The following is a 22,958-nucleotide window of genomic DNA, read 5'->3' as shown; positions in this document are numbered from 1 at the left end:
TGGCTGCATGCCTCGACTGTCTCTCTATTTGTTCCTCAACCTTCTCCTCTTTCTCCTTCCCTTCTTCTTCTTTTTCTTCTTTTTCTTCTTCTTCTTCTTCTTCTTCTTCTTCTTCTTCTTCTTCTTGCTTCCCACACTCCTTGATGTCACACTTCCTCCTGCTATCTCACATCTTCCTCTTGCACATCCTTCACCTCTATCTTCTCATTGTGACTCCCTCCTGTACCTGCCTGCTTGCCTTCCCCTTCCCTCTATGCCCCTTACCGTCTCTCCCTACTCCCTGTAGTTGCCCTCTCCCTTTAAAATAACTGTTTATTGGTGAGCAATTATCTAATTAAATGTAATAAATAAAACAAAGTTTCCTTAGATTTGCTAACCAAACTGTCATTGCATACTTCATTATGAAGTTTGACATTAACTGCTAAAGAAGTATCTAATGTCTAGTAAGCTCTTGTTTTACAGTTAACTAGTTTTCATTATATCTTAGGGTACATGTAATTCACTCTTAATTGTCTAATTGTCATTGTCTGTAGAATTTTAATGTGGCATAAATGACTTTAGATGGTGTTTGGTTTTAACATCAGTTCTGATTATCTGTTACATTTTCTGTAAATTTTGACGTTATTAGTGTATTTTACATGAGTGGTTTGTAATCCAAATTATGATTTAAAAAAAAATCGTCTTGAGTCTCTTACCACATTTATTCATTTGTAGGTTATCTGTGAGCTTTCTGAGCTGTGATGATAGCTTCTTAAGTTGGGCTTGGCATAAATAAATAAGTAAATAGTGCAGAAAAATCAGTGGTTTGTTTTTTCTTTGATTAGTTCCTTTATCTGTCTGCATTCACTTTTAATTAATTTAATGAAACTATGAAGATACAAAACCTTACTGACTGAATTCTTTCATGCCCCTCGATCTTGCCACAGGTTGCAAGAAAGTGGCCATACTATGGTGTTCTAATGATGTCTGAATGGTTGCTGCAAGTTCCTGCAGATTTGGATAGCAAGTGGTATGTTGTACCTTGTCCTGTGGGCAAGCGAACTTTGGTAGTTTCATCTAGGGTGAGTTTTCTAGTATTTACTAAACAAGCTTTTCAATATATCAAACATTTTTATTATCTGTCACCATTATCTATAAAGATAACTCACAGAAACTGTCTCAACAGTTGAATGCGAAATGCTGTGAGCATGCTAACATCAGTTTGTTGCAGTATTGTGGAACTTAATTTGTGCTCAAACTATTAATGTGTGTTCAAGTTAATACCATTTTGCTTAGCAATTACGAGCAGCGCACTGGCGATGGCGACGTGTCTCATTGCCAAAATATTGTGTCCATTGGACACGGTGAACTGGCAGTGCACCTGTGGACTGTTCAATCACTCCAGCATTAGTTTCTTGTAGTATTGTGGAACTTACTTTGTGTGCAAACCCTGTTCATATGTGTTCAGGTTAATGCTGTTTTTCTTAGCCACCAGTAGCAGTTCCAGACTAGTACACTCGTGCTCACTGACATATTGTGCCACTTGTATATGTGTTATGTCCAAAACATCACGGAGAAATACACGTCAAGTACATTGACAACATCCATCATTTTATCGATTAACTCTTTCATGATGATCCAAGCACAAATTTTTGTATTGCCAACTTATCAACAAAGTTGTATCAAATGATGACATTGGGATGGTAACTGGTATGAGAGCCTTTTCGACAGGGGGGGGGGAGGGGAAAGGAGGGAGGGGTGGCTGGCTTTCACAATGGTTTCTTGTACTTCTACAACTTCTGCCCACAAGAGAAAGCTAGATGAGTCTCTTTTCTTCTGGCAGTGCCAAAGTTCCTAGTTGTTTCTCGGTCTGACGAAAGTCAAGACTTCTCCACAATCAACCCTTTCATTATTCAGAAAGGTGTCTATGCAATTGCAGGTCCTGTAAAGTCTTGTTCTGAGTTACGAAAAGGCACCTTGTTTTTAGAAACAGACAGTGCTCTCCAGGCACATAAATTTCTTTGAACTACACTGCTACACACCTTCCCTGTCTGGGTGGAAGCGCAACGTACTTTAAATTCATCATGGGGGGTGGTTTATAAAAGATCACTCGACATATTATCCAATGAGGACAGTCCAAATTACCTGTCTGATCAGGGTGTAATGACCATACATTGAGTCATGAAAAGGGTTGAAAAGGAATTGGTACAGACCTGCACTCTCTTCTTGGCATTTGACGAAGTTCAACTTCCATCGAACATTACAGCAGGTTATGAGATGATTTCAGTTTGCCCTTACATACCCATCCTTAAGCATTGCTATCGGTGTCAGCGGTTTAATCATACCAGCCAGTTATGTTCCAATACGGCCAAATGTGTTACCTGTGGCAGGAATGCCCATGATGGTCATTGTCCACCTCCATCCCCTCATTGCATGAATTGTATGGGCGACCACACTGCTTCCTCTAGAGATTGTCCCATTTTTAGAGATGAATGAATTATTCAGGAAATCCAAGTGAAGGAAAAGGTGTCTACCCTTGCTGCTCGTAAGTTATTCACCAGTAGAAAGACCACTGTGTTCCCAGTTGGTAAATATAGCACTGTCTTCGCCTCTCCTTGACCTACTAAGGAGGTAGCATGCGGACTTGCGATCTCACCTTTAGCACCACAGTTGTCAGATCGGCCTGCCCAAAGATCACCCATTCAATCTCCACACTATCACCTGCTCCCTCTAAGACTCAACCTTCATCGGCTCCTGCTATATCAAGGGCCCCAAAATTGGACACCTGGACTTCCAAAAGAGAGCCTACTTGTGAAGATTTTTTACATACACAGACCTCACAATCATCAAATCCTCCCTCATCTCAACATCCTGCTTCCAAGAAGGCTCATAAGAAACAAAAGTTCCTCTCATTCTCCGCCACGGCATCTCCCTTGTACAGCACCACCCAGCAGTAACCGCCCTCAGCCGTCTTCCATGTTGCTGAGACACACCACTGGTGGCTGATCAACCAGCCAGTCACTGGTGGCAGGAGCTGCCCCATGAACAATTTGGGGTTAGGATCTTCTGCCTTTGGCTGAATGCCATTCCACGCCATCAGCCACCGGCTCTCAGTGGTTATTGAGTTGACGGCAACTGTGGTGAGATTTTTCCGTTTTCTGTCCACCCTGTGTCAATATCAATTGGAATATCCATGGCATTCACTCTAATCTGTATGAATTGTCAATCCTCCTAATATCATATATCCCGGTTGTCTTCTGTCTTCGGTAAACAAAGCTATGTCCCCATGATCACTTTGTGTTCCCTCATTTCCTGGTTTGATCTCCCCTGTGTTGATGGAACTCCAACACACGAGGGTCTTAAAATTCTTCTCCATGATACTATCCATTATCACCCAATCCCCTCAAACAGTTCCTTCCAAGCTGTCACTGTACGTCTTTTCCTTTCTGGACACACCTTTTCTCTTTGTACCATACACTTTTCATTATCCACACCAATGGCAAGAGCCGATCTCCTTGATCAGCTTCCACCCCCCCGTCCCCCCTATTTGTTGGTTGGGGATTTCAACACCCACTGTCCACTTTGGGGATCTCTGCGTCCTTGTCAGGGAGGCTCCCTATTAATTAATGTCTTCCACCAAGCAGATCTGGTTTGCCTCAAAACTAGGGAGCCTACTTTTTTGGTCTGCCTCCACATCAACCTACTTTCATTTGGACCTTTCATTTGGACCTTTCGGTTGGTACTGTTCAGATAGATCAGCGCTTTTACTGGTTTCCTCTTGCTGATACACACTCGAGTGACCATTTTCCATGTTTCCTCCGATTACAGCCACAATTGCCATCTATGCGCCCAAGACCCAGGCAGTTTTCCCAAGCCAATTGGACTCTCTTCTCCTCTTTAGCAACATTTGATGACCGGCAGTTTCCTAGCAGTGATGATCAGGTCTACCATGTTACACCCACAGAACAGTCAATACCTCGTACCTCCTCTTTGCCCTGATAACCCCCCCCCCCCCCCCCCCCCCCCCCCCCGTTCCTTGGTGGAATGAGGTGTGCCATGACACAGTATGAGAGTGGATACATGCTCTGCACATTTTTATGTTGGCCAACTGTATCTGCTATAAACTGTTATGTACCCGATCCCGTCACATCATCTGCGATAGCAAAAGGCAAGCTGGGCCTTCTTTACCAGCTCCTTTAACACTTTCATTCCATCATCTGTAGTTTGGAGTCGAATTCGACAGCTATCCAGCATGTCTAGTTTCTCCCTTGTATCTTGTTGTGCAAGATACCTTAGTGGACCCAGTCGCAGTTTCTAACTCATTGGGTCAACACGCCTCTGGAGCTGTTTACACCAACCCCATGGAGAGCCTTTACACTGAGACTGCTGAACCTCCGCTGTCCAATCAGCGAGCTGTCCTTCTGAGTCCTTATGCTAGTTATGTCTTCCATGCCTTCTCATTAAACTCATGCCCTTTCTTTCGACACCTCCTTGGGTTTAGGGTAAGCAGGCTGCTCTTCCTCACTACTACCTCTGGGAGTCTGCTTCCGTCAACTCCTACATTCCCTTTCCTTCAAATTTCCTAAAACTTTCTTGACAATTTGGTGTACGACGCCACCTTGGCTTTGCCCCCAGACCTGCCTTCACAATGACCTTCCCAGCTTCCAGAGGATAGTACCCTCCCCATACTTTGTCATGGGGCATTTTCTGCTCTAAGCGCACAAATGGAGGGTGCTACATTTATTTACAGTTACGGCTCAAAGACCACCTTTGGTATTGGGAGTGCCTATATTGTTGGCAACACCCCTATTAGATTTTGGCTTCCCAACTAGTGTTCGTGTTTTACTGCGGAGCTTTACGCTGTTCTCTGGGCTGTCCAATACATCCGTCGCTATAAGTGGATACAGTATATTATATGCTCCAATTCGTTCAGCTCTCTTCTCAGCCTTCAAGATCTTTATCCTTTCCACCCTCTGGTCCACCAGATTCAGTATTGCCTCCACATGCTCCCCTTGGGGGCCATCTCTGTGGCATTCCTCTATATCCCACGGCATGTTGGTACCGGCAGAAACGAGGCAGCCGATACAGTGGCAAAGGCTGCAGTCTCTCTTCCTCGGCCTGCTCTTTGCATGGTTCCCTTTGCCGATCTAGAGAGCATTTTATGTCATCGTGTTGCTCTTTTATGGCACACACATTGGTCTGCACTTCCCGATAATAAATAACGGGACATGAAACCTCTTCCCTGTGCTTGGACATCTTCCCGGCCTCGTCGTTGGGAGAAGATAGTTTTAACTAGACTTCAGATTGGGCACTGTATTTTTAGCCTGAGCATCATTCTGGTGCTCAAACCCGGTAAAAATCCCCTTGATGTGGATAGCTACTGGCCCATCAGCCTCACCAACATTGTAAGCTGCTGGAATGTATGTTGTGTCGGCGGTTGGGTTGGGTCCTGGAGTCACATGGCCTACTGGCTCCATGTTAGGGCGGCTTCCACCAGGCGCACTCTACCACTGATAATCTTGTGTCCCTCAAGCCTGCCATCCGATCAGCCTTTTCCGGACGCCAACACCTTGTTGCCGTCTTTTTTGATCGCACGCAAAGCGTATGACACCACCTGGCGACCATCATACCTTTGCCACATTATGTGAGTGGGGTCTCAGAGACCCGCTCTCAATTTTTATCTAGAATTTCCTGTTACTCCATATTTTCTGTGTCCAAGTTAGTGCCTCCCATAGCCCCCCCCCCCCCCCTCCCCCTCCATATCCCATCCGTCTTGCCCCCTCTGTATGCAGACGACCTCTGCATTTCGTACTGCTCTACCAGTACTGGTGTTGCTGAGCGGTGCCTACAGGGAGCCATCCACAAGGGGCAGTCATGGGCTCTCACCCATGGCTTCCAGTTTTCGGCTGCTAAGTTGTGTGTCACGCACTTCTGTCGGTATCGTACCATTCGTCCAGAACCAGAACTTTATCTTAATGATGATCCACTCACTGTAATGGAGACATATCAATTCTTAGGACTGGTTTTCGACGCCCGATTGTTGTGGGTACCTCACCTTTCAGATCAATCGGAAGTGCTGCCTGAGCTATACTAACTCTGGTGCAGATTGCTCTACTCTGCTGCAGCTCTACAAAGCCCTTGTTCAATCCCACCTTGACTATGGAAGTCTGGTTTACGGTTTGGCAGCGCCCTCTGCGTTGCATGTACTTGTCCCAGTGCACCGCTGTGAGGTTTGCCTAGCGATGGGAGCTTTTAGAATGAGTCTGGTGACCAGTGTCCTGGTGGAGGTTGGAGTCCTTCCATTGCAGATATGATGTGCACAGCTGTTCAACAGTTACGTTGCACACATTCATAGTTCTCCTGAGCATCTGAATTACCATCTTTTTTTTCTACCTGTGACAGTCCATCTCCCGCATCGATGGTGCAGGTCAGGGCTAATGACTGCAGTTTGTGTGCAATCCCTTCTGTGCACCGCTGTGAGGTTTGCCTAGCGATGGGAGCTTTTAGAATGAGTCTGGTGACCAGTGTCCTGGTGGAGGTTGGAGTCCTTCCATTGCAGATATGATGTGCACAGCTGTTCAACAGTTACGTTGCACACATTCATAGTTCTCCTGAGCATCTGAATTACCATCTTTTTTTTCTACCTGTGACAGTCCATCTCCCGCATCGATGGTGCAGGTCAGGGCTAATGACTGCAGTTTGTGTGCAATCCCTTCTGTCTGAACTGGAATCCTTCCCTTTACCACCTCCCATCCAGGTCTGTCCGCATACACCTCCATGGTTTACACCTAGGCCGCAGATTCGTCTGGACCTTTCGCATGACCCTGAGGACTCAGTTACTCCTGTCACTCTCCACTGTCACTTCCTCTCCATTCTTGACATGTTCCGGGTCTCTGAAGTGCTTTACACCGACTGTTCGATGGCTGATGGTCATGTTGGCTTCTCCTACGTCCACAGAGGGCATTTTGGTCAGCATTCCTTGCCCGATGGCTGCAGTGTAGTCACTGCAGAGCTGGTGGCCATCTCTTGTGCACTTCAGTATATCTGTTCGTGCACTGGGGAATCGTTTATTCTGTTTACAGACTCCTTGAGCAGCCTACAAGCTATCGACCAGTGCTACCCTCACCATCCATCGGTAGCATCCATCCAGGATTCCATCTATGCCCTGAAATGGTCCTATCGTTCAGTGGTGTTTGTGTGGATCCCAGGACACGTTGGCATCCCAGGCAACGAATTTGCCAACAGGCTGGCCAAACAGGCTCTGCGGAAACCGCTTCTGGAGATGGGCATCTCTCAATCTGGCCTGTGTTCTGACTTAACACCGTAGGGTTTTTCGGCTTTCGTAGATGGAATGGCATAACAGTACACACAACAAACTGTGTGTCATTAAGGAGACTACGAATGTGTGGAAGACTTCCATGCGGGCCTCTCGCAGGGAATCAATTGTCCTCTTCCGGCCCCGCATCGGCCACGCTTGGGGGACCTGCAGTTACCTCCTGTGCCATGAAGTCCCGCCTGAGTGTTGGTGCGGCGCCTGGTTGACAGTGGCTCATTTTCTGGTGCACTGTCCCATTTTGACTGCCCAGTGACGAAATCTTGGGTTTTTGGAGTCGTTGCCACTAATTTATCTAACGCCGCCTTACTGGCCGATTTAGTTTTAAGTTTTATTTGAGAGGGTGGGTTTTATCATTTGATCTAAGTTTTAGCGCGTGTCCTTTGTCCCTCTGCCCCCCCCCCCCACCCCCTCTATCTGCCCCACCTCTATCTAATGAATTGTAACGCAGTTCTGGCTTTCTCATATTGGCCAACCAATGTCACAGACTGCAGGTATGCTGCTGAATGACTGTGAGACCACCTTAAAAAGAACCTATTTCATTTTGTGCTCACACATTGGCTATATCTAATGCAGTCACAGCAGAGAACATTACCATTCCTTTTTTTGCTATGTAGCCATTAAAATAATGATTGCATATTTGCTAGTGAACAGCATAATTTTTATTGCTGGCTCTGTGTATAGAATATGTACATATCTTAAGTGAACTTATGGCAGCAGAAACACTATGCTGCCCCCTCACACTTCGAAGTGGAGGGGGCGATAGCCGCCACTGTCCCATCTCCGCCACCACTCTCCCATCTCCGCCACCACTCTCTGTTTATACACCTCTGTGTGGAATGTTTCATTTCTACATAACAGTGCATGTGTTGGTTTCTGACTCATTGATTTATTTTACATTCTGTGTAATTCTTGTTGATTTGTTGCTGCGAATTAAATAGTTACAGCTCATTGTAATAATAGTAGCAGTGGTGGAAGTTGGTTATAAAACTTCTATGCAACCTATTCTGTGTCTGGCTCCCCTGCCTTGAATTCATTTAGCAAAGGCCTGGCTAAGGGGATAAGTCAGAATTATGTAACTCTCAATGGGTTCACTCAGGCTGCACTATGCTGCTGTATTTATCAATAAATACCTTTTTAGATACTTCAGGAGTCATGTTTTGCAGCACAACAGGATAAAAAAATGTTATCAGCCTTCATAAATAAGGATAATAAAGTATTAGTGTGCCTTGTTGGTTTTCAGAGTCATATTCTGTGGCAAACTTAGAAATTTGGATATGATTGATGTTCAACCAATCATTCTTAACTGAGCATTTCCCATTTGAGGAATAGGAAAAGGAAGAAACGATATATCCTGTGTGCCACTATACATCATGGCTCTTGGAGTTCATGTGTGTATGAGACAGAGATATGTCGGTGAACTGATGGGAATACAATTAAATGGTAAGAATACATAAACTAATCATTAACACATTCATGTGTGGGGAATGCACTCATTCATGTCCCTCCTCCTCCTCCTCCTCCATCAATTTTTTTCTCTTTCTTGAATTAAATGTGCTTCAAAGGAGGATTTATCTGCCAAGTTTCCTCACTCTTAGCCCTCTCTCCGTTCTCCACAGCCTCCTACCCCTGCCACCATCCAGTCCCTGCACTTCCTGCCAGGCAGTATTGAGTTCTCTCTCCTCCACCCCCCTCCCCCCCACCTCCCTTACCCTGCTATTGCTATCCCTCCCTCCTGCTTTCTTGCCATGGACTGCTGTTCCCATTCAACGTGACACAGTTACATTACAGCCTGAGCTGCCGAAGATAGCGATCATGTATGAGCTGTGCTTGCTGTGTGTGTGTGTGTGTGTGTGTGTGTGTGTGTGTGTGTGTGTGTGTGTGTGTGTTTCCATTTCTGAAGGGAGCTTTGGCTGAAAGCTCAATGTGTGACAGTGTTTTCGTTGTGCTTATCTGCAGCTCAGTATGTCATCTTTAAAGTAAGTAGCAATCTATCCTTTCCATAATATGTCTGTGCGTCCATCTGTCTATCTACCTATCCATTGGTCTGTTCGTTTATGTGTCTCCCTATCTGAGTTTGTAAGATTCTCCATCATAAAAAGAACTTATTTATTTGCATACTTTGGCATTCTTGTACAACGGCTCAGCACTGTGGGTAAGTCAGTTCTGAGTTTGGAGAAAGGTAAGGGCATAATTTCTAGTATAAGATCGTGCTTAGCAAACCACTTTGATGTTCAAAACAAACTTCAGGTTGCCTTTAAGTGCACGTATATTGTCTTGATGAGTTACAGTTTATGGATTCAGGTTTTGTGTAAGTATTTCTTCAATTTTCAAATAGTTAAAATTTTTATTAAAGGCTACTGTCCATAATGTAACATTTCTCTGCATATTTAATGTTCCTAAGCAATGTAAGTATTCTGTTCACCATAGCATCCATCCATATCTAGAAATAGGTTAACAATTATACTCAGAAAACCCTGGAAGGAGGCGATACAAATTTTTACTTGTAATGAGAATAGTGGCCATAGGTTTACAATGAATGCTGAGTATGAATGAGTGCATATGTGATGTGCAGGTCAAGGAAAGTGGTTCTATTATGTTGTTGACATTAAAAGTAAATTTTACATTCCAGTATAGTTCATACGACTTTGGAGCAAGTTATATGATATCCTTCATAGGGGCATGACATTAACGTTAAATGTCATCAAAAACTTGTGTACAACCCACAAATATGAATTTTCATTGAATTTATTTTCCAGTTGAAAATGTCAGCACTGGTAATTACCTGTTACAAATGATTGTGAACAGTTATCTCATTTATTATGGGCATGACTATTAGCTGTTTCATATCAAACATTCCAAGTACTGTGAAGAATTGTGGGCATGGTAATGTTATTAGACTAATTTTTTTCACTAGTGTCTGTTCTCATTGTTTTTATTAGCGAGGGACAAGAGCCTATGACAAGAGGGGCTTACCGACTGCATCGTTCCAATCTGTATTACCAGCAGGCACAATGTTGGACTGTGTGTGGTGCAGGGAGCAACGTAAATATTTTGTGCTGGATGTTCTTATGTGGAACAGGAAAGCATTACTTGATTGTGAGGTCAGTTTCCAAAAGTGTATACAGACAAGTGATTTACTGTTTACATGTAGTCTCTGATAATATTAGTAACTTCATATTAAATTTTAATCCAACTGGAATATTTGCTCATGTGTTCAGTAGCTAGTGTAATTTGTGTCCCTCAGCAAAAGTGAGTTATATTTGTAACATAGATTCAAATTGATAAGTGTCATTACCCTGTGAAAGCTTTTACCAAACAAAAGCGTTGTCATGTTGATACACACAACACACACACACAAAATTCAAGCTTTCGCAACCAACGGTTGCTTCATCAGGAAAGAGGGAAGGAGAGGGAAAGACGAAAGGATGTGGGTTTTAAGGGAGAGGGTAAGGAGTCATTCAAATCCTGGGACCGGAAAGACTTACCTTAGGGGGAAGAAAGGACAGGTATACACTCTCGCGCACACACATCCATATCCAACTGCACATACAGAGACAAGCAGACATTTGTAAAGGCAAAGAGTTTGGGCAGAGATGTCAGTCGAGGCAGAAATACAGAGACAAAGATGTTGTTGAAAGAAAGGTGATGTATGAGCGGCGGCAACTTGAAATTAGCGGAGGTTGAGGTCTGGCGGATATATATATATATATATATATATATAATAGAGGGAAACATTCCACGTGGGAAAAATATATTTAAAAAGAAAGATGATGAGACTTACCCAACAAAAGCGCTGGCAGGTCGATAGACACACAAATAAACACAAACATACACACAAAACTCTAGCTTTCGCAACCAACGGTTGCCTCGTCAGGAAAGAGGGAAGGAGAAGGAAAGACAAAAGGATATGGGTTTTAAGGGAGAGGGTAAGGAGTCATTCCAATCCCGGGAGCGGAAAGACTTACCTTAGGGGGAAAAAAGGACAGGTATACACTCGCACACACACACATATCCATCCATACATACAAGACACAAGCAGACAAATGTCTGCTTGTGTCTTGTATGTATGGATGGATATGTGTGTGTGTGCGAGTGTATACCTGTCCTTTTTTCCCCCTAAGGTAAGTCTTTCCGCTCCCGGGATTGGAATGACTCCTTACCCTCTCCCTTAAAACCCATATCCTTTTGTCTTTCCTTCTCCTTCCCTCTTTCCTGACGAGGCAACCGTTGGTTGCGAAAGCTAGAGTTTTGTGTGTATGTTTGTGTTTATTTGTGTGTCTATCGACCTGCCAGCGCTTTTGTTGGGTAAGTCTCATCATCTTTCTTTTTAAATATATATATATATATATATATATATATATATATATATATGCTTATAATAGAATAATAGAAGGAAACATTCCACGTAGGAAAAATATACCTAAAAACAAAGATGATGTGACTTAACAAATGAAAGTGCTGGCAGGTCAACAGACACACAAACGAACACAAACATACACACAAAATTCAAGCTTTCGCAACAAACTGTTGCCTCATCAGGAAAGAGGGAAGGAGAGGGAAAGACGAAAGGATGTGGGTTTTAAGGGAGAGGGTAAGGAGTCATTCCAGTCCCGGGAGCGGAAAGACTTACCTTAGGGGGAAAAAGGGACGGGTATACACTCGCGCGCGCGCACACACACACACACACACACACACACACACACACACACACACACATATACAGACACAAGCAGACATATTTAATTAGATAGTGTGTGAATAGAGTGTGTGTGTGTGTGTGTGTGTGTGTGTGTGTGTGTGTGTGTAACATATGCTTCATTTTTGTTTTTTACTTACCTCGGAAGAGTGCTTGATACATTAATGTTTTTTGAACCCTTCCCGCCCATCATTTGGTGATCCAGCCTGTTCCACATGTATTCCTTTATTTCCACTATCACTACATCTGTATCTAGATAGATACTCTGCAAGCCACTGTATGATGTTTTACGGAGAGTATCCTGTACCACTACTAGTCATTTCCTTTCATGTTCCACTTGCAGGTATGGCAAGGGAAAAGCAACTTTTTGTGTGTTTTCAGACATGCCCTAATTTCTCAATTTATTTTCATGGTCCATATGTGAAATGTGTGTTAGAAGCAGTAGAATCATTCTGCTGTCAGCTTCATGTTCCACTTCTATAAATTTCTCAGTAATCTTTAATGTAACTGACTCGAACAGCGAGTTAGTTATCACAACTGTTCAGAATCAATCTGTACTTGCTACCTGCACAGCTGATGGCACTGCAAGCCACAAGTGGCCACCATAAGACAAATGCCAGAAAGAAGCCACGCTCTCAAGCCAATCAGTGTCATCTGTTGGGATCATGTGACCGACATGCCTGATGTAAGGAGCCACTCTGCTAGGAACAGCAGTTCTTCTTGTGCTCCATATGATCCGCATATTATATCAGCCACCAAGTGATGGCAACTACCGCTTTGGACTGGACTACTTTTTGACAGTGAGATTAAGTACTTCTTGTTCACTATTCGTCTACCCATGGAATGTGAAATAATGAGTGTTAGTGTGACCCTCAACAGTGGTAATTAGTATTTTTGGACCTGCTGTGCTTAGATCACTCAGACATCGTGGACCCAGAATTGCTGCAGCAGTGGCAGATACAGCAATAGGAACAGCATCAGTTGGATAGGCAGCTAGTGGGGCAACACATTCAATGCATGGTTCTACAGTAAATACCCATACATTGTCATTTCCATTTCCTGATATTTGCACTTAGTTGTCAGAGCACTGCATAGCCAGTCTTGGGTGGCATGTGCTAGGGTGGTATTCTATTGTTGGTGGAAGTTGTAGTCAGAATCGTATCAGGATTAGATTGTGTGTGTAGTCTCTGATTAAAAGTTCTCTTCATCAATTTGCAGGGGATAGTAAAATGTGTGCACAAGCTGTATGCCATGCAGATCCTTCCTTGGTGAAAATTCTTAAAATCGCTATGGCTTTTGAACTTGCAAAGGACTTGGTTTGAAGAGAGGATTCCTGTTTTACCACTTTGGTTGTGACCACCAGGCCGGCAGTACACACACAGTGAGCGCACACTAGGAAACCTGGGGCACACCCTGTCATTCTGATTAAACAAATTGTTCCCTGCAGACTGTGCCCAAGAACAGAGTGTGGCCACTCAGTGGCAGAACCTGTTGCTCAGCAAAACATGCTAGAGTTCAGTGAGTGGTTCACAACTCATGCTATTTGTCCACTCTCCCCCTTTCCCCCAAGAACACCCCCACCACAAACACCCCCGCCAGTACGACCCTGGCCGCGCCGGTACAACCCCGCCCCCCCCGCCGGTACGACCCCAACCCCCAGCCCCGCCGGCACGACCCCGCCCCCAGCTTTAGGAGTTTCAATTTTCTTTCCACAGAAAGAAAGAAATGATTGGTTGGGGAAGGTCTGGAGGGAAGGGAAGGTCATCCAGACCCTATGTTATGAGGACAAGAGGTGATTTCTATGCTTAGAAGTCTATTACTGATGCAGTAAGATGTTCAGCACCGTACTCACTGAGCTCTAAGGTTTGGGAATTTATTCCACTTTGTGTATATATCCTCTCCTCTTTTCCTTATATTGTGTTTAGAGTTATGTGACACTAACTTGTATGCCTCTAGGTGGTATCTTCTCAATTTTTGTGACTTGCTGTTGATGTTTTGTTATTTGTAACACATGCATACATGCATGCATAGAAATCCATCTTTTATTGTTTTACAAGCTTCTAATGTTTTGATGAAACTGTCTAAACACATTTTGATTGATACCGTCTGTATTTTCCAAGCTGTCATTTTATATTTCTCTGCTAGTATTTGTAACTATGCCTTAATCTGTCTTTGGCAGAAAATTATCTTTTAAGAAGGTAAAGTGAATATTATGAAATTTTTTGATCCAAATTTTTGTCAGAGAACTTAGATCTAGGAAGCACAATGATGTTATACACATGAAATTTTGGAAGCTATTACAATTTACGAAAATGACAGTTAAAGCTTGTGTTTACAATATGACTTTTACAAATTACGATAATGACACATGAACTGTTGGAGGAAAAAAATGAATCTGCTTGCAGAGCTAGAAATTTACATCCACAGCTCTAACTCGCCACACCTTATTCTCAACAAACAAGTGGCGCTTGCAAACAAATCTTATCACCACATATTTCATGAAATATTCAAAAACAAAAACTCATTATCCTCGAATATAATAACAAAGCAATATGCTATGGAAATCCGATGTAGCAGTCATACAACAGTTCAAGTGTCATTATTGTAATTATAAAAGTCATATTGTGAACACAAGCTTTAACTATCATTTTCGTAATTTGTAATAGCTTTCAAAATTTCATGTGTATAACATCGTTGTACTTCATAGATCTAAGTTCTGCAACAAAAATGTGGACCAAAAAATTTCATAATGTGGATCAAAAACATTTTGCAGTTTATAATAGCTTTTTAAGTTTCTATAAGTGGAACATCCTTACACTTCCTATGGCAAAGTTCTTTGGCCATAATGTACATGTTTCTGTATGAGCAACATCTTTACACCCCCTACATCTAAGTCCTTTGGCCATAGCCTACGTGTTTGTATGTAAACACAGTGTATTTCACGAGTGCACGTCGTAATCGTGAAATATGCAGCTAAACTTTATAAAACTGAAATATGGATGTGAAAATGATAACAAGTGTTCAACTAAGTAGAAAAACTGTCACCACAGCATAATTGTAATAACAGAGTGTATACGACCTGGGATATCCGGGGAAAAACCCGGGAATTTTTTCATCTGGGAGAAAACTGGGAAAAACCCAAGAATTTTTCATTGCTTTAGCTTTCAGTTAAATTTTTGTAATTTTGACTGGTATGAATTGATTCTCTGGTGAAGAATATTACTGTATCCTGCTACTGGAGAAGATACTGCAGAATAAAATATAAACAAGACGGAAAAAAATAAAACTTTAGTGGCAAAGGAAACGCGCAGTTTACAACAAAACAGCGAGCACTCACAAGCGTCTGCAAAAAGCAAAAATATGTCAAAGGCCGTAGAGAGAAGACTGTGTAATTCTTCATAACAATAAACTGCTTGCTATGAGCATTACGTCACAACTGTTCACATTAGGTTCATTTGACCACTTGCCACCAGGCTGATGCGCAGTTGACTCGCATATGAACAGTACCTGCTCCCCGCTTTCTGCTACTTGAAGTGTGGCTGTTAGCTGTATCGGCAATAGCAGCAAGCAGCCAGATGCAAATGGGAAAACTTTTTCTCACTCGCGCCCTAGCTGCCAAATTCGAGCATGCGCAGAGTTATAGTGGGGGCTGCATTAGTCTCCACGTGACCCGTGTTTGCGTGAAGTGATTTCGTTGCTCCTCTTCGTTTACAGCTCCCATGTCAAATGAAAACAAAACGGATTTCTGTTTTCGGGAGCTATCAAGTGAATCAAAATACATTCACATAATTATAGAGGGCATAAATATATTATTAGTTTCAGTTTTCTGATTTTATTTTATTTCCAAGTTATTAGCAGTCAAGCATTAATCATCTTGCAGAACAATGAAGTTATTTTTGCAAGTTTGCTAAAGAAATTTGGTTTTATTAATCTTTCCGCTGAGGCAATCATTTTATTTGAAACGAAGTGTTTCATTCCACAGTATTGGCTAGTTCCAGTTGTTTGCTGAATTTAAAGTGCACGTTATCATCTTCTGCCATGTATGGCATTATGTTATAATAAAGAATCAAAAATGAGATCATAGAGTACTGGTACTCCAAGAAAATTTACGTCCCAAAAACCACACTGAAAAGCTTAATATCAGATGGGACCTATTTCATTGCGAATCTGGAAAAAAACAATGTGCACTTCAAGGCGAATTATACATTTTAGTATATTTAAAAAGAAAGATGATGAGACTTACCAAACAAAAGCGCTGGCAGGTCGATAGACACACAAACAAACACAAACATACACACAAAATTCTAGCTTTCGCGACCAACGGTTGCCTCGTCAGGAAAGAGGGAAGGAGAAGGAAAGACAAAAGGATATGGGTTTTAAGGGACAGGGTAAGGAATCATTCCAATCCCGGGAGCGGAAAGACTTACCTTAGGGGGGAAAAAAGGTGCGAGTGTATACCTGTCCTTTTTCCCCCTAAGGTAAGTCTTTCCGCTCCCGGGATTGGAATGACTCCTTACCCTCTCCCTTAAAACCCATATCCTTTTGTCTTTCCTTCTCCTTCCCTCTTTCCTGACGAGGCAACCGTTGGTTGCGAAAGCTAGAATTTTGTGTGTATGTTTGTGTGTCTATCGACCTGCCAGCGCTTTTGTTTGGTAAGTCTCATCATCTTTCTTTTTAAATATATTTTTCCCACGTGGAATGTTTCCCTCTATTATATTCATATCATTAATTTGAACCCAACAATCAGGTTTGTTATTGTTATTGTTACTGTTACATTTCGTAGTCTTTTCTGTCATCTTATTTCCTCCTTCTGTTTTTGCCAGCAGTTTTACTTTCTATTCACCTTCTCCTTTTTTACCGTAATCCAGTATACAATTTTATCCCGCCGATATATACTCAATAATACGTAATAATACGTAACCCACTTCCAAACCATAACCAAAAAAATTTTTTTTCCGCTTTCAACACTACCGCTGCTATTAAATCCACCGTTTCCAGTTCACAAACAGTTCCTTTCAGCTATTAAACAACCTTTTCGGCTAGTTTTAATATCTTTTGCTTTATTTCCATTTCCGTTTTTCTCACATCATCGATCATTTTTAGCCGCTTCCCACAGGTTTTAACGTCATTATTTCTTCATCAGACAATTGTTAGCTTCATTTCCATAATCTGCTACCACCAAACCACCCTTTTAATACATTCTCACGTAGTTTTTTCGAAATTTTCCCGTATTTCTCCACCCTTTAACGTGTTTTGGCGGCAACACAACCACCTAACCTTTATGCACATCATTATCTACCTACACAAGTTCACCACAGGATCAACATAGCCCAGCTCTAACCAACCCTTTTTCGCCTTTTTTCACACCAGGTGTATGTGTGGATGGATATGTGTGTGTGTGCGAGTGTATACCTGTCCTTTTTTCCCCCTAAGGTAAGTCTTTCCGCTCCCGGGATTCGAATGACTCCTTACCCTCTCCCTTAAAACCCATATCCTTTTGTCTTTTTCCCTCTTTCCTGACGAGGCAACCGTTGGTTGCGAAAGCTAGAATTTTGTGTGTTTGTTTGTGTGTCTATCGACCTGCCAGCGCTTTTGTTTGGTAAGTCTCATCATCTTTCTTTTTAAATATATTTTTCCCACGTGGAATGTTTCCCTCTATTATATTCATACATTTTAGTATGGTTTACGAAATTCCAATGTTCTTGGGAGTATCCTCTGATGCCCTGTTTCTTTTATGGTGTAAAGTAAGCTCTCAGTGCTTTATACATGCGAACATGCGGGCTTCCTACACCACTGCAGCTACGTATGCACAATAATGCCTCTTTTTTTCTGGCGCTGTCTGGCAACTGGTAAATCGAACCTATTTCTAACAGTTTCTGGATAGTATTGTGAAAGGTGGTTCGAAAAGCATTACTTTGAAAGTAAATTTCTTTTTACGCAAGATGAATTATGTTATGTGTGAGAAAGTGAGATGAATTTCTAAATCACAGAGCGTTTAAAACTGAACACTTTGAGGACCATCCACTTAGAAGAATTTTGAGCCCAGACATTTATGTAATAATTTTCAATTTACTGGCACATTTGTGTGATATATCTTAAAGTATAACACATGCAAAAAAAAGATCGATATTACATGAGAAAACTTAGCTTCTGTTGTAGCTTATTAATCTTATAAACCAATATTATATGTGAAAGCTTAGCTTTTCTTGTAGCTATACTGTGTGTATTAATGTAAACTGTTAACTTTTCCTCTTTGTGTGTTCGCGCTACGTAACCAGTGATCTTGCTATTGACTGACAATAACACTTGTCCTATGCTCTGAATATCTGCTGTCATCAGCTGGCAAGATCACATGGCATGAGATATGACTGGCTTACAAAACGACATTGTAAGCTCGGTTTCAACGCTCTGGAAACTAACGCGCTGTGTTTGGCGCAATTTGAATTTCTACTTTTGTAATACGAAAGTGTGCAGCATATATGTTGTTGCAAATCAAAAGGTCTTTCCAAAACTTCTCTCCTTTTTTTTCATTAAGTTTTTCCAGAACTTCTCTCCCCCGTCTTTACCTTTTTTTTTTCCGGGAAGTTCTATGTGAGTGTATAAAACATTAACCATTCAAAGAATTGATAAGTTTTACAGTTCCGAGGGAAAATCTATGGAAAACATACTGTCACTTAATACAGAAAAAGTGTATTTTCGCCTGGGGAAATAGCATATTTTTTAAACGGGATATCTGGGAATAATCCAGGAATTTTTTTTTCCTTGTCCTCATATACACCCTGAATAATGATTCTTCACCTTCATGTAAATACGGATGTATTTTTGACAAATGCTGCCTTGCCACTTTCAATCGTTCTATTTGTATCTGTTTAGTCACCAGCAAATAATTTTTTGTATTTATACAGTGATATGCAGCAATATAAACATGTAGGTGAATGTATAAACACCTGACGATGGGCACAAGCCCGAAACCAGTCGTGTGACAAATAAATAGTCTTTTATTGTGACTAGGAGCAGAAATTTTTCTACACCTCAAAGTTTTGATTTATTTTCCCTGAACATTAATTGCTACTTCAGATTTTTCTTTGATTTCTTTCACTTCTTGCTCAATGTATAGATTGAATAACTTTGGTGAAAGGTTTCAACCCTATCTCACTCCCTTCTCAACCACTGCTTCCCTTTCATGCCCCTCGACTACTTAACTGTCATCTGGTTTCTGCACAAGTTATAAAAAGCCCTTTGCTCTTTGTATTTTACAACTGCTATGTTCAGCATCTCAAAGACAGTATTCCACTTGACATTGTCAAAAACTTTCTCAGTCTGCAGATGCTAGAAACGTTGGTTTCTCTCTCCTTAACCTCTCTTCTAAGGTAAATCTTAGGGACAGTATTGCCTCACATGTTCCTACATTTCTCCAGAATCCAAAGTGATCTTCCCCAACGTCTCCTTTTACTAGTTTTTCCATTCTTCTGTTCAAAATAATATTATGCAACCAAGACTTATTCAACTGATAGTTCAGTAATTTTCACACCTGTCAGCAATGGTTTCTTCTTTTTATTTATTTATTTATTTATTTATTGGAATTACTACATTTTTCTTGAAGTCTGAGGGTATTTAGCCTTTCAGCCTGTCTCGTACATCTTACACGCCAGGTGGAAGAGTTTTGTCATGACTGGCTGTCCCAAGGCTATCCATAATTCTGATAGCATACTATTTACCCATGGGACCTTGGTTTGACTTAGGCCAGTGCTCTGTCAAATTCTTTTTGCAGTATCATATATCCCATTTCACTTTCATCTACATTCACTTCCCTTTCAACAATAATGTCATCAAGTTAATCTCCCCTGTATAGAGCCTCTAGATACTCCTTCCACTTTTCAGCTTTCCCTCGTTCACTTAAGATTGGTCTCCCATCTGAGCTTTTGATATTCATACAGTTGCCTTCCTTTTCCCCAAAGGCCTCTTTAATTTTGCTGTAGGCAGTAACTCTTTCCCCTAGTGAAATATGCTGCTAAACCTTTACATTTGTCCTCTGCCTGTCCCTGCTTAGCCATTTTGCACTTCCTGTTAATCTCATTTTGTAAATGTTTTTATTCTCTTTTGCCTGCTTCATTTGCTGTATTTTTAAATTTTCTGCTTTCATCAGTTAATTTCAATATCTTCTGCATCATCCAAGGGTGTCTACGAGGGTGAGTCAAATGAAAACATTAAATTTGTTATAACAAATCGAAATTTCGCACCATTATCCTGTAAATTGGTAAGCGTGCTACAAACAGTGTGCAGAATGGCGTGTAGGTGGCAGCAGAGTGCAGACGCACACACACCATCGCAGTATCAGTATAAAGATACTTGCGTCTTTCACCAGGGAAGAACAGTGTTCTGTTATCCGGTTTTTGCATGGTGAAGATGTGAAACCAATTGAAATTCATTGACGAATGAAGGTTCAGTGTGGTGATGCTTGTTTGTCACAGCAGCAAGTCTACGAATGAAGTAGGAAGTTTGCAAATGGTGTGACTTTAGTGGAAGATGCTCCTTGTCCAGGTCAGGCACAACGAGTTGACTCCACGGAACATTGCAGCAGTTGAAGCCATAGTGAAGGAAAACTGCCGAGTGACACTGAACGACACTGCAGCATGTTTACAGATTATTTACAGATTAGTCACGGGTCAGCACACCACATTATGCATGATGTGCTCCAGTTTCACAAAGTGTCTGCAAGATGGGTGCCACGGCAGCTGACTCCTGAAATGAGAGAACGATGTGTTGATGCTTGTGAAGAACTTCTTCGGCGCTTTGAACGAGAAGGTGATGGCTTCCTTGCAAGAATCGTTACTGGAGACGAAACCTGGGTTCATTTCCACCAACCAGAAATGAAGAGAGTGAGCAGGGAATGGCGCCATTCCTCATTACCAAAACCAAAGAAATTTTGAACAGAACCATCAGCAGGGAAGGTTATGCTGACTCTCTTTTTGGACGAAAAAGGCGTCATTTTGGAGCATTACATGCCTAGAGGGATCACTGTTACCGTTGTATCATACACAGATCTCCTAAAAAATTATCTGCGGCCTGCAATCAAATCAAAGTGACGTGGTTTGCTGTCAGCAGGTGTCCTCTTGCAACATGACAATGCAAGGCCCCACACTGCCCGTACAACAGTTGAAACAATCACAGACCTGCATTTTGAGGTCTTCCTCATCCACCATACTCACCAGACCTTGCCCCCCAAGTGATTTCCACATGTTTGAACCACTCAGACTCAGTCGGAGGAAAGAAGTTCCGTTCTGATGAAGAGTGGTTGTGCGGACTACCAAAAGAATTTTTTTCTAAAGGAATTTACGCACTTTGTAAGTGCTGGAGGACTTGTAATGGGTGGGGGGGGGGGGGGAGGATTATGTTGAAAAATGATACAGCTTTGTACCACTTCTGCACAATAAATAATATTAAAAAAATATTTAAGGTTTTCATTTGACTCACCCTTATATTAGGCCTTGTCTTTTTATCTGTTTGATCCTCTGCTGCCTGCACTGTTTTATCTCCTAAAGCTACCCACTCATCTTCTTCTGTATTCATTTCCTGTGTTCTAGTCATCTGTTGTCTAAAGCCCCCTCTGAAACTCTCAACAACCTCTGGCTCTTTCAACTTATCCAGATTGCATCTCCTTAATTTTCTATCTTTTTGTAGTTTCTTCAGTTTTAATCTACAATGGATAACCAATAAATTGTATTCAGAATCCACATGTACTCATAGAAATGTCTTACAATTAAAAATCTGATCCTAAATCTCTGTCTAACCATTATATAATGATCCTGAAACCTTCCGCTGTCTCCAGGTCTCTTCTACGTATACAACCTTCTCTTATGATTCTTAAATCAGGTGTTAGTAATGATTAAATTATGCTCTGTGCAGAATTCTACCAGGTGGCTTCCTCTTTCATTCCTTTCTCCCAGTCCATATTCACCTACTGTTTTTCTGTCTCTTCTTCTTCCTTTTCCTGTTATCAGCCACCCCTCCCCCCAAATCACAAACTTTCATTTCCCTTAACTTCCTGAATAACTTCTCTTATCTCATCATACATTGCTTCAATCTCATCATCATCTGTAGTAGCACGCAGCCAAAATCTGGCACTCAGCAGCCACCAAAGTAATTGCCCCTTATAAGAGAAATATCTCCCATCATCTAATATGGCTGTTCTCCAATGGAGCATTCATTGCATCAGATCACACAGGCCAGACTTACAGCTGCTGTTGTGTTCATAGTGCCCAGTTGTTTTATGCCTCCAAGAAATGAAATTACTCTCAAGACCTCTTTGACCTCTTACACTTCACTCTAATACATTTCGACCTTCCTTCCGGTGAAGGAACTCCAGCTCACATGGGCATCATCATGACTCACATTCTTGATGATATCCATAGCTGAAACAGTTCTTTTAATACCCAGCTATGGGCTGTTGCTGTCTACCTTGCTTTCCCCAGTTACACCTTCTCTTTGTAGTATCCGCATACATCATCTGATCTCACCAGGGCAGACATACTACAGAATAACACTCAGCTACTCGGTGATTTCAACACCCACCATCCCATTTGAGGCCCTCTGAGAACCTGCCTGAGAAGCTCTTTCCTGGTGGATATTTTCAACTAGCTTACTCTCATTTCTCTCAGCACTGGTGAAGTCACATTTCTTTCAGATTCTACACACACTTTCTTGAACCTGGATCTCTCATTCTGTAATGCATGCACAGCTCACCCACCATTTAGAGTGGTCCGTCCTCTCGGTCACATATTCAAGTGACCGTTTTCCATGTATAATTTGTCTGCTAACTCGTGTCACATCTGTGCACAAGACCAACTGGCTACTTTCTAAAGCTGATTGGAGGCTCTGCTCTGCACTGACAACCTACAATGAACAACGTTTCCACAGTAGTGACGATCAGGTAGAGTACATTATGAA

At 41.9% G+C, this 22,958-nt stretch overlaps 1 protein-coding gene across 2 annotated transcripts in view; it reads left to right on the top strand.

Moving 5' to 3' along the window:
* The window catches only part of LOC126190971 (snurportin-1), a 110,569-nt gene that overhangs the window by 33,737 nt on the left and 53,874 nt on the right, over window positions 1-22,958 (top strand). The window contains exons 3-4 of one of the 2 annotated variants that reach the window (XM_049931639.1): window positions 927-1,061; window positions 10,255-10,416. In XM_049931639.1, coding sequence (XP_049787596.1) covers window positions 927-1,061; window positions 10,255-10,416 — 297 coding nt within the window. The remainder of the gene's footprint in view (window positions 1-926; window positions 1,062-10,254; window positions 10,417-22,958) is intronic. The other variant, XM_049931640.1, reaches the window with a different exon arrangement.

The sequence above is a fragment of the Schistocerca cancellata genome, chromosome 6, assembly GCF_023864275.1.
Source record: "Schistocerca cancellata isolate TAMUIC-IGC-003103 chromosome 6, iqSchCanc2.1, whole genome shotgun sequence".
Lineage (NCBI taxonomy): Eukaryota > Metazoa > Arthropoda > Insecta > Orthoptera > Acrididae > Schistocerca > Schistocerca cancellata.
The sequence above is the reverse complement of the archived record's forward strand: the minus strand, read 5'-3'. Positions and strand labels throughout refer to the sequence as shown.